Genomic DNA, 12,387 nt, shown 5'->3' with positions numbered 1-12,387 from the left:
ATCAGAAAACAGTACACAGAATCAAATGAATGGTCCTTTCTGTCTTGTTTTAATAATATCAGTAGGTAAAAATAGGTGCCTAGATTCCTACTTCAATAAATTAAAATAAAGTTAGATATCCATAAGTAAGTTAAATGTGCATAACAACAAAGTTGTATTTTTTGTGACTTCTAAGTTACTTCAAGAATTATTCCTGTTAGCTATTTTATTTTTCAAATATTCCTTTTTGTTTTATTAAATTTAATTTATAAAGCAATTTTCCTGCTTTTATTAATTGAGAATATTCTTTAAAATACCACTTTGTTTACGTTAACATATCAAAAAGGATTAATAAGTATCCTGATATTAACTACTACTATTTTTTACTTTTAAAAACTAGTTTACTGATAGTTTGGATTCATGAAAATAAAAGAAACAAAACTCCTGATGGGAGATTAATTGACAATAGGAGAACTGTCGTTGGAAGTAGTAACGTAGAGATTCTGGTGGTATTTTTGTTTTATTTCCTTTCACTTCTACCCAAAGCCCCATAATGCTTAATTTTTTTTTTTTTAAACTCTGAGGACAATTTCACCATTACAAAAGTACGGATAATAGCATTATGAATCCTCCTTATGTAGCCATCTCCCAGCTTCAAAACTTTTCAACTCATGAATGCTTAATTGAAAATGTACAGATTCCTGTGATGTTCCGACACTGCAACAATAATGCCTGTATCTCAGTTATAAATGTAGAAACATCCAGAACAGAATTTAAAATTAAACACTAATTTGTATACACAGATGTTTAAGAAATAAATTCCCCCTACTATACTCTAAATATTTTAATCCATTGTTTTCCAATTAGGAAATTAAAAATAATTCTGGGTCATTTATCACAGAGATTAAAAGTTAAGTTTCCAGTGTTTGTCACTTACATGATAAACACTGAATTTCTGCTGAAACTGTTATGTGCTAAACTTAAATTAGATGAGTTAAGATCAGAGTTTAAGGCAGCTTTGATTCTTTGAGAGTAAAATAAATTGTAAAGAAGTATAAATATGTACAAATTCATTCAATACCAAGTACTAGAACTGGAAAGAGACAAATTTAGAAGAATAGAAAAGCATAGATTGGCTTTCTCAAGGAATAGCAAACTATTGGAATTTAAACACTGTTTGAAGAATGGCTAATTGAAAGGAATTTTGTACAACCTTCAACCATGAGCTGAAGGCTGCCTATTAAAACATATAACAAGATATCAAAGCATATATATCCTTTGGCAGCATCTGTAAAAAAGTTATACTGATAGAGATTAAAAGCGATTATACCATAGTAGTTTGGACTGCATTAGTTAAAGTGATAAAATGTAATGTTACACTTGGCATTGTGAAGAAAGTTACAACATAGTAGGATATATCTCTTGTTTGGAATTAAATATGAATCATTAAGGATCTTGTTATGTCTTCTTTCACTATATAATATTCCACTCCCATCAACCAGAAAAAAATACAATTTCTGCTCATGGCAGTTTCTTAATTTTCTAGGAAATAGGGAGATATGGAGTGTGGTGAGAGAAAAGAGAAAAAGAGACGTGAGTAACCATAACTTTATGCTTTGATAACCATGTAACAGTAAAAATCTGTCAGTTATGGTAGTCACAGAGGCCTTAATTTTCTGCTCTAAAAATTTGGAGCAGAAATTTAATTTTAAAACTGAAGAATATGGTAGAACAAGTGAAGTTGAGACAGGGAAGAAAGAAACTACTACCGATATAACTTTTCATGATTTCTTGTGGGGGGAAAAAAAAAGAGGGGGAGAGAGTCCTGAAACTGAGAGGGTTGTTTTGTTGTTGTTGTTTTTAAACACTTTATCATTCTAAGTCTGTTTCAGTCCAGGCTTCTCTGGGTGATGGCAGGCCTCAGGAGCATGGTGAGAAAAGTCATCTGAGATGGTGTTAAGAGCATGGGGTTTTTGTTTGTTTTAAACTGAACTGAGGGGTGCTCTGTACTCAATGGAGATAAGGTGCTAACTATTAAATTTTGAATTTGCATGATGCTGTGCTTAATAGTCTTGTGTCTGTTCAAGCCAGAGAATTTAAAGAGGGTGGTTTGCTGCTTGACTAATATTGCATAGATTTCTCGCTAGTATTGTACAAAGAAGAGCACAGCCTAGTATTAGACTGTTTTAACAGATGGGAAGCTTTTGGTATGTTATTGTCAATGCATGTGATATTTGGTATTTCTAAACCTGTTATACTCATTATTTTTACACTATTGGATAATGTTAGTAGAATAGTAATTATCCTTTGTCTGTCTAGTATTGGTAGTGTATCCATATTTAGAATGACATTGGATAACAACTAAACATCTTTGATTTTGTTACTGTTGACTGTGATTTGAGGCCATCTTTTCCTCTCCATTTTATTGAAGGTTGGTAGAAATTTTGATAGGTTGCCACAGTTAGTAGTCTTTTTCTTTTCATAGTCCCCTATCCTAAATATAGAGACTAAGTAAAAGAAGTTAATGTCTTTGAGTATTCATATTTATTTATTTTTATTTGAAAGGCAGAGTTAGAGAGAGAGAGGGGGAGAGTATGAAGAAACAGAGAAAGAGATCTTTCATCCGCTGATTCACTCCCAAAATGGCCATGAAGACCAGGATTGGGCCACCCTGAAACCAGGAGCCTGGAAATCCACCCTGGTTTCCCATGTAGATATCAGGGGCCCAAGCACTTGGACCATATTCTGTTTCTTTCCCATGCACATTAGAAGGGGGCTGGATAAGAGAGTGGAGCATCTGGGACTTCCATTTCTCTTATGGGATGCTGGTGTTGCAGGCAGCCACAATACCGGCCCCAATTTTTTTCTAACAGTTCGATAGCTGTGTGAAGGAACTCTGCTTTCTCCACTTCTGGCTGTGAATATAGCCGTTGGTGAAAGCTTAGGGATAACTCCCCACTGAACTGAAAAACTTGCTTAATGAAAAAGAAACACATTTTAGAGCATAGAGCCTGTTCTAACTCTACTAGGTAACTGTGTGTTGGTTTCTATCTTGATGGTTTCTAAAATGTGTAACTAGTTGGAAATTCATTCTTTAACAAAAGATATACAAATGATAATATAAGGGGAAGCTCAGTAATGTCTGTTTCTTGATTCCATGTACTTTATAGTTTGATTTCATTGTATTTCCCTTATTCTTGTATTTTACAAATATTGGTTGAATAGTTATTATGTGATAGCCCTTTGCTCATTGCTGGTAGTATAATGGTTAGCAAAAAGGATGCATTGTTTGTTAGCATCCGATTAGAGTCTAGTAATTAATGTCTGTTAGTTACCAATTAATTACATAATTAACTATTAGTGTCTACAGGCATTAGTCAGATAAACCACGTATAACATAAAATTGCAGCAATGAAAAGTGTTTCAATGGAAAAGTACAAGAGGACATGAGAATTCATTTAAACTGCTTAAATATTGGGAAATACTTTCCTGAAGTAAGGCTTACTTATAAGAGGTTTCTTTAATCAAGCAGCATCTAAGTGCCAAAAAGAAGGACTTTTTGGTCTGAAATGTAGGCATGAGTAAAAGCCTCTGGCAGGGAGGACAGTGGCCTGGTGAGTGGTAGAAGAATGAGAGAAGACCAATGTGGCTGTGGTGCCCAGAGTGAAGGTTAGGATTGATCTTTGAAGAGATGGGAGAAGTAGGTAGATACGAGTAGCAGTTACATGGGTTGTTTTATTCATCAAGCTGTCTACTTTAGTATTTCTTTCCATGTGTGTCTTTTACTTCTGTTAAAATGTTCACTTAAAACTTTTTGACTGTACTTCAATGAAGAGTTTATATGGCTTTAGAAACCCTGTTTGGCCATTCCCAGTCACCATTCTCCCTTCCCTCAAAGTGACCGTGCTATTTTAATTTCAGTCGTCATAGGTTATTTTTGCCTGATTTTAAATTTTATATGATTAGAATAATGTTTGATTTCTTTTGCTCTATTTTATGTGTATTGGACACTCCTGTGTTTTCACATACTAGTAATTTGTACACTTTTATTACAACATAATATTCAGTGAATTTTCCATACTTCACTCTACTGTTTTTCCAGTTTGGGCTATTATAGGAAGTGCTTCTATGAATATTTCATACATATCTTTTGGTATATAGCTTTGTATCTATTACTCTTAGGAATAAATGCAAGAATCAAATTGCTTTGTCAAAGGATATGCATATGATCAGCTTTAGTGAATACTGCTGTATCATTTTCTAAAGCGATTTTTACCATTTCAGAGCAGAATTCCAGTTGGTCCACATCCTTGCCAGCACTTAGCATTGCTAGTTTGTTTGTTTGTTTGAATTAATGTTAGTCATTCTCGTAGAATACAGTGTGATGCATTGTGATTTTAATTTGTAGTTCTTTGATGAGATTAAAACATTTTTATGTGTTTACTGGGCATTTTGATATACTTTTTTGGTAGGTGTCTAGTCAAGGATGTTGCTCATTTTTCTTTTTTTTTCTTTCTTTTTCTCATTTCTCTTGATTTGTAGTGGTTCCTTCCATTTTTGGTATAAATACTTTGAAAGACAAATAAGTTGAAAGTATATTTATTTTTGTTATAGGAAAATAGTAATTTGTACACTTTTATTACTACATAATATTTCAATTTATGAATATTCCATACTTTACTGTTGGTTTTTCCAGTTTGGGCTATTACAGAAAGTGTAATAGGAAAAGTAATTGAAGTTATCAATATTTTCCTGTGTAATTAGATAAGGCATTTTTATGCCTTGTTTTTAGAATATTTCCCTACTCCAAAGTCATGAGGATATTCTCCTGTACTGTGTTGTAGAGGATATTGGTTAACTTACTCATTTGATGTACCCTTGAAATTGATTTGTATGTAGTGTGACCTGGGAGAAATACTCATTTTTTCCCATGTGGGTTTTCATTTGTTCCTATTATGCATTCTCATCTTTGTAATAAAACAAGTGATCATGCACAAATGTAATATATATCACATAGATCATATAACACACACATATATGTGTGTGTATGTATCTGTTTCTGGTCATTTTATTTCCTAACATTGGTTCATTTCTTTCTTCTTGTGCCATGAGAATGCTTTTTTTTTTTTTTTAATTATTTTATTTTTTTTATTTTTGACAGGCTGAGTGGACAGTGAGAGAGAGAGACAGAGAGAGAAAGGTCTTCCTTTGCCGTTGGTTCACCCTCCAATGGCCGCCGCTGCAGCCGGCGCACCGCGCTGATCCAATGGCAGGAGCCAGGATCCAGGTGCTTTTCCTGGTCTCCCATGGGGTGCAGGGCCCAAGCACCTGGGCCATCCTCCACTGCACTCCCTGGCCATAGCAGAGAGCTGGCCTGGAAGAGGGGCAACCGGGACAGAATCCGGCGCCCCGACCGGGACTAGAACCCGGTGTGCCGGCGCCGCAAGGTGGAGGATTAGCCTATTGAGCCACGGCGCCGGCCGAGAATGCTTTTTTTAATTAGTGCAGCTTAATAATAATAACACTTGCTATCTGGTAGTGTAATTTCTCCTACTTTTCTTTAAGATGTCTCAAATGTTTCCAACTATTTTAGAATCCAGTTGCCAGTTTATACAAAAATAACCTGTTGAGATTATTCTAAATCTATTAATTCATTTGAAAATTGACATTATAAGAATACTGAGTCTTTACCCCATGGATATAGTACATCCCTCTGTTTATTTGGACCTTCTTTTTTTCCTTTCTATAATTTTGTGAAGTTTCCTATGTGTAAATCATGCACATATCTTTAAAAAAATCATACATATTTTTCTAACCTGGTGCCAATATGCATTAATTTGCTAGGGCTACCATAACAAATTACCACAGACTGAATGACTTAAATAACAATTATATTTTCTTACAGTTCTGGAGACTAGAAGACCAAAATCAAGGTTTCCACGGGGTCAGTTTCATTCTGAGGTCTCTCCCCTTGGCTTGTAGATAGCCGTCTTTTCCCCATGTCTTCACAAGTTATCTGTATCTTCAAGCATGTCTAGATCCTAATCTCTCTTTATAAAGATACCAGTCATATTGGATTAGGGCCCACTCAAATGACCTCATTTTACCTTAATTATCTCTTTGAAGACATTGTTTCCAAGTAGAGTAATCTTGTGTTTGCAGTTTCACTTTCTAGAGTTTCATTTACCTATGGTTAACTGGAAATGGAAAATTTCAGAAATAAATAATTCATAAGTTTTAAATTGCATTCCATTTTGAGTTAGTGTGATGAAATCTCATGTCCTGCCATCTGGGATGAGAATTATTGTCCAAGTAGCCAAGTCGTATACACTATTCACTCATTTGTCACTTGGTAGCCTTCTGGGTTATCAGATCAACTGTCACAATATCACAGTGCTTATGTTCAAGTAACCCTTATTTTATTTAATAATGACACTAACGTCCAAGAGTATTGATACTGGAAATTTGGATATGCCAAAGAGGAGCTGTAGAGTGCTTCCTTTAAGTGAAAAAGTGAAAGCACAGTATTTTGAGAGATAAAAACAGAGCTCACAACAGTCACATAGTTTGTATTAAAGAATATTGTTGTAATTGTTATATCATAGTGTTATTAATCTCTTACTGAGCTTTACCAATAATAAAAATTTTATAGATATATATGTATATGAAGAAACAGTATGTATATATAAGAAATATATGTTTCTATATATAAACTATATATATGAAAAAGCAGTATATATACATAGGACTCAGTACTATTTGTGGTTTTAAGAATTTATTGGAAGTCTTTAAGCATATCCCCAATGGATAAGAGAGGACTACCATGGGGCTGGTGCCGTGGCACAGGTTAAGCTGCTGTCTGCAATGCCACCATCCCATATGGGTGCTGTTTCAAGTCTCTGCTGCTACTCTTCCAATCCAGTTCCTCGCAGTTGTGCTTGGGAAAGAAAGAGGAGGATGGCCTTGCACCCATGTGGGAGACCTGGATGAAGCTCCTGGCTTCCAGCTTCGGCCTGGCCTGGCCTGGCCCTGGCCATTGTGGCCATTTGGGGAGAGAAACAGTGGATGGAAGATATCTGCTATCTCTCTGTGTGTCTCACTCTCTCATGGTAACTCTTTTAAATAAATAAATAAATAAATAAATCTTAAAAATAAAAATAGAGGACTACTATATAACCACATTCTTATGTACTGGAGTTTTTAATTTTATCAGCATACAAATTTTGGAGGGACACAGTTCATCCCATAATGCAATAATATCAAGTTATTTGTAGCTGAGATATAGAAATAGTAGAGTTTTAATTTTAAATATTGACCTTGTGAACTTGCTACTTCACTTATTAATTTTAACAATGGATCTTCTTTTTGGATTTTCTGCATATACAGTCATATCATCTTTGACTATGACAGTTTTTTTCCATGATCAGGACAATTTTTAGTATTTCACTATTAAATGTGATAATTGTATGAGCTTTGTCCATAGATTTTTTTTTAAAGATTTACTTATTTATTTGAAAGTCAGAGTTACATAGAGTGAGAAAGAAGAGGCAGAGAGAGAATGAGGTCTTCTACCCACTGGTTCACTCCCAGTTGGCCGCAATGGCCAGAGCTGCGCCAATCTGAAGTCTGGAGCCAGGAGCTTCCTCCAAGTCTTCCCCCGTGGGTGCCAGGGCCCAAGGACTTGGGCTATCTTCCACTGCTTTCCCAGGCTATAGCAGAAAGCTGGATTGGAAGTGGAGCAGCCAGGTCTTGAACCGGCGCCCATATGGGATGCCGGCACTGCAGGCGGCGGCTTTATCTGCTATACCACAGCACCGGCCCTGTCCATAGACTTTTTGTAGATACTTTTTCCACATTAAAGTAGCTCTTTTTCTACTTCTCATTTAAGAGGTTTTTAAAAATATTTATTACACATTTGAACCGCACAATCTAATATGAGATGTTAGTGTCCCAAGCAGCATCCTGACTTGCTGTGCCATAACATCTACCCATTAAGGGTTTCTAAAAATCATAAAGAAAATGTTAGTCATGGAAAAAAGTTGACAAGATATATTGATTGATAATTTTGCCAAAGATAATGATAGAAAAGAAATTTTTGTTAATCAGAAATTAAAATATTGTGATCTCTTCATTTCTATGAAACTTGAAGAAAATTATTTAGATGAAACTGGCAAAATTAGTTTGAAGTATAAGATTTCATTGAAAAAGTTAAAAATTCAGGCATTTGGGGGCCAGCGCTGTGGCGCAGTGGGTTAAAGCCCTGGCCTGAAGCCAAGGCATCCCATATGGGCTCCGCCTCTAGTCTCGGCTGCTCCTCTTCCAATCCAGCTTCTGCTATGGTTCTGGGAAAGCAGTAGAAGATGGCCTATATCCTTAGGCTTCTGCACCCACGTGGGAGACCCGGAAGAAGCTCCTGGCTCCTGACTTTGGATTGGCTCAGCTCCGGTTGTTGCGGCCATCTGGGGAATGAACCAGCGGATGGAAGACCTCTCTCTCTGTCTCTTCCTCACTCTGTAACTCTGTCTTTCAAATAAATAAAATAAATCTCTTAAAAAATCAGTCATTTAATATTTCTGAAGATTCAGGTGTTTATCATCAACACTTTAGTGATTTTATTTTATTTACTTTTATTTATATACTTTTTTGGTTAATAAGAAAAATAATTGTACTACTTTGCTTTAGTATTTGGTATTCTAAAAATAATGACTATGTATAACAGATTAAATGGGAGCTTGCATAAACTGATACCATTGGAGCTTTTAGGAATTCATTTAAAAATATATCTTAGAAGATGTAGTAATACTAACTAAAGGTAATATATTCTGAGCATTTGAAATATCCTAGGTGCAACTACAAGTGATTTGTGTGTATCAAAATAGTTCTTAGAACAATTCTCATAATGCTATCTTATACTCACTTTTTACAGATAAGAAGACTAAGGCACAGAAAGATAAGTAGCTAGCTCAAGGTCACACAGCTATTAACTGCTGGAATCAAGATTTATACAGTTGGCTCTAGAGCCTGCTCTGTGTGGCTAAATTATGCTATGCTGGAATAGAAATATTGAATTTTAAATAGAAAAGCTTAAAATAAATGGAGAATGATACATTTTAATGCCAGATTCAAAACATATGGCAGGAACAACAAAGATTAGTTTTCCACCTTATGATTTGTTATTTGTCCCTGTCTGTAACTGTCCTGTCATTCCTAAACCAGTTAGTCTAACCTCCCACCCCCATACCAACAATCTCCTTCCTGTTCCTATTATACCATTTTGGGTATATTTGATAGTAACTAAACTATCTTGAAGTGAAATCATATATAGTAAAGAATCATGGTCTTCAGTTTCTACACTAATAACATAGTTGAATGATTAAATCTCTAAAATTCTAGATTGTTTAAAAGGTTTGAAATGGTCCTTCAGATACCCATAATGTCTGAATCTACTTCATCATTCTCTAGTTAAACCTATTTTTCTTCCAGGTTATGTATTTGAGATAAAAGCTTCTTTTTTTTGTTTTAAATAAAATGTTATTGTTTCATTTCTAAGACATTCATTACTGCTTTCTGCTCTTTCACTTCGATATTTATTTATTTGAAAGGCAGAGTTAGAGAGAGAGAGAGAGATCTTCCAACTGCTGGTTTACTCCCCAAATGGCTGCAGTGCCTGGGCTGGGACAAGCTGAAGCCTGGAACTCCATCTAGGATTCCCTCATGGGTGCAGGTGCCCAAGTACTTGGGCCATTTTTCCCTGCTTTTCCAGATGCATTAGTGAGGAGCTGAATCAGAAATAGAGTATATTGGACCCAAACTACCTCTCATATGGGATTGCAGGCAGTGGCTTACTCTGCTGCGCCATGTTACTATTATTATTGTTATTATTAATATTGTGTGTGTATGTATGTATGTATCTACTTTAGAAGCTTAGCCTGCAAATATAACCATCATTTAAAATGTATTCTTAAAGCATAATTGCTGGGCTGGCGCCATGGCTCACTAGGCTAATCCTCCGCCTTGTGGCGCCAGCACACCAGGTTCTAGTCCCAGTCGGGGCGCTGGATTCTGTCCCGGTTGCCCCTCTTCCAGGCCAGCTCTCTGCTGTGGCCCGGGAGTGCAGTGGAGGATGGCCCAAGTGCTTGGGCCCTGCACCCCATGGGAGACCAGGATAAGTACCTGGCTCCTGCCATCGGATCAGCGCGGTGCGCTGGCTGCAGCGCACTGGCCGCGGCGGCCATTGGAGGGTGAACCAACGGCAAAGGAAGACCTTTCTCTCTGTCTCTCTCTCTCACTGTCCACTCTGCCTGTCAAAAAAAAAAAAAAGCATAATTGCTTTGTGGGCTGAAATTTGTATATGTACTTCATACAATGCACACATTTAATATTTATGGCTGTTGGGGTAGGCATTTGGTGCAACTGTTAAGATGCTACTTGGGGGGCTGGCACTGTGGCATAGTGGGTATAGCCACTACCTGTGGTGCTGGCATCCCATATGGGCGTCAGTACAAGTCCTGGCTGCTCTAATTCCAATCTGGCTCTCTGCTATGACCTAGGAAAGCAGTAGAAGATGGTCCGAGTCCTTGGGCCCCTCCCCTGCACCTGTATGGGAATACCTGGAGGAAATGCTTGGCTCCTGGCTCCGGAACAGCCTAGCTCCGGCCATTGTAGCCATTTGGGGATGAACCAGCAGATGGAAGACCTTTCTTGCTCTCTCTACCTCTGCCTCTCTGTAACTCTGCCTTTCAAATAAATAAATAAAACTTAAAAAAAATAAAAAGATGCACTTGGGACATCAGCATCCCATTATTGGTGTACCTGAGCAAATCCTAAATCTGGTTCCTGTTCCAGCTTCCTGCTAAAGTGCATCTTGGGAGGCAGCAAGTGATGGCTTAAGTACTTGGGTCCCTGTTACTCATGAAGGAGACCCTGATTGAGTCTTAGGCTCTGGCTTCAGCCTGGCCCTTTTGGGAAGTGAACCAACAGATGGAAGATATCTCCCTTTTTCTTGCCATCATTGCCATTATTCTCACTCTATCTCTCTGTCTTTCAAGTAAATTAAAAAATAAAAAGGGTGACTGATCCTGCTTTCCAAAAATTTGTTGCTTTTTTTCAATTATTTAGAAATAATGAATGAGCCCATTAACCTTTTGTTTGTGATTATAGATTCAATTTCTAGCAGGAGAATCTTTTTGAATATATTTTATTTTTATGGCAAATGAGAAAAAGTTGGTGTATACACATGAATATATTGCTTTGAAGAAATAGCTTAAGATAGTGGCATTCTTATGGTAGGAAATAGACTCATCTTTTTTATGTAAAAGTCCTAAAAATCAAATAAAAGTAATTTGTCAATTCAACTGTATTTTTGTAAAATTGTATAACAGTAAAACAAATTAGTGAAATTTATTTTTCACTTCTTTCTATGCCTTTTTTCCCAATGTTTTAGTGTAGCAGTTACAGGGCCACCTGGAACCTACCTTTTAGTGATCATATCCTATACAAATGGCACTTACTAGTTTTTAGGTTCTTGAAATCTTGCTAGTTGTAGGTTCTTAAATTTTAGGAAATCTTGTTCCAACATATGGCTATTATCAGTAAAGAAGGAGGCAAGTTTTATGGATTATCATCTAGCACTTATATACAGTTTTCATTTGTTAGCTTGTCTGAATGAAAAAGTTAAGTAATACGTGAAAGCATTATCTTCCTTCATTGTCCTCTGTGATAGTTAATTTTATGTTCCAACTTGATTGGATCCAAATATCTTGTTAAACATTATTGTTGGGTGTGTCTGTGAGGATGATACAATGAATAATTTACATTGTTTTCCTAGATGTAAGCAGGCATCTTCTAATTCTTTGTGGGCTTGAATAGAATAAAAATGTAGAGGTACCCTTCCCCCTCTTCCTCTTCCTCCTTTCCTATTTCTTTACACCCACACACAAACATACACAGTATGAGAAAGAGAGGTGTATGTTTCTGTGAATGGTTCTGTTTCTCAGAGTGCCACTCACTGAGGAAATAATTTGAAGAAGAACATGCACAGTCTACTTTGCAGAAAACTTTTCTGTATGTATGAATCCATTCATTTCACTGTTGACCAAGCCACATTGCTAGCTAACCTTATGATGCTATTTACTTGGTGTCAGGTATTGCATGTAGACGTCCATTAACTTATCTCCCCTACTGTTGTATCACTTTCTATCAGTCTTTGTTCTTCCATTCTTTACCATTGTGTATGTAATTCTCTTTAAATTCCCAAAGCAGGCTGAATGGCACAGTGTGATGTGGCGTTCATCAGACTTCACATTCTTTCAGATATATTTTTCTAAACTGAAAGATGCCTCAACAGTTTCTATTATTATTTTAGATGAGATGTTCTGCAATATGTTGTTGATACTACACTGAAGTAAA

General features: G+C 36.4%; 1 protein-coding gene across 22 annotated transcripts in view; it reads left to right on the top strand.

The window, feature by feature from the left end:
- The window catches only part of DPH6 (diphthamine biosynthesis 6), a 227,114-nt gene that overhangs the window by 50,899 nt on the left and 163,828 nt on the right, over positions 1–12,387 (top strand). For 3 of the 22 annotated variants that reach the window (XM_089309399.1, XM_089309407.1, XM_089309406.1), the window contains exons 3-4: positions 1,526–1,572; positions 1,872–1,910. The exons of the other annotated variants lie outside the window; for them this stretch is intronic. In XM_089309399.1, the coding sequence (XP_089165525.1) occupies positions 1,526–1,572; positions 1,872–1,910 (86 nt within the window). The remainder of the gene's footprint in view (positions 1–1,525; positions 1,573–1,871; positions 1,911–12,387) is intronic. 22 annotated transcript variants of the gene reach the window in all.

Source organism: Oryctolagus cuniculus, chromosome 12, assembly GCF_051225735.1.
Source record: "Oryctolagus cuniculus isolate XC-2025 breed Fujian yellow rabbit chromosome 12, ASM5122573v1, whole genome shotgun sequence".
Taxonomy (NCBI): domain Eukaryota; kingdom Metazoa; phylum Chordata; class Mammalia; order Lagomorpha; family Leporidae; genus Oryctolagus; species Oryctolagus cuniculus.
This window is presented reverse-complemented; position numbering and strand designations above follow the sequence as displayed.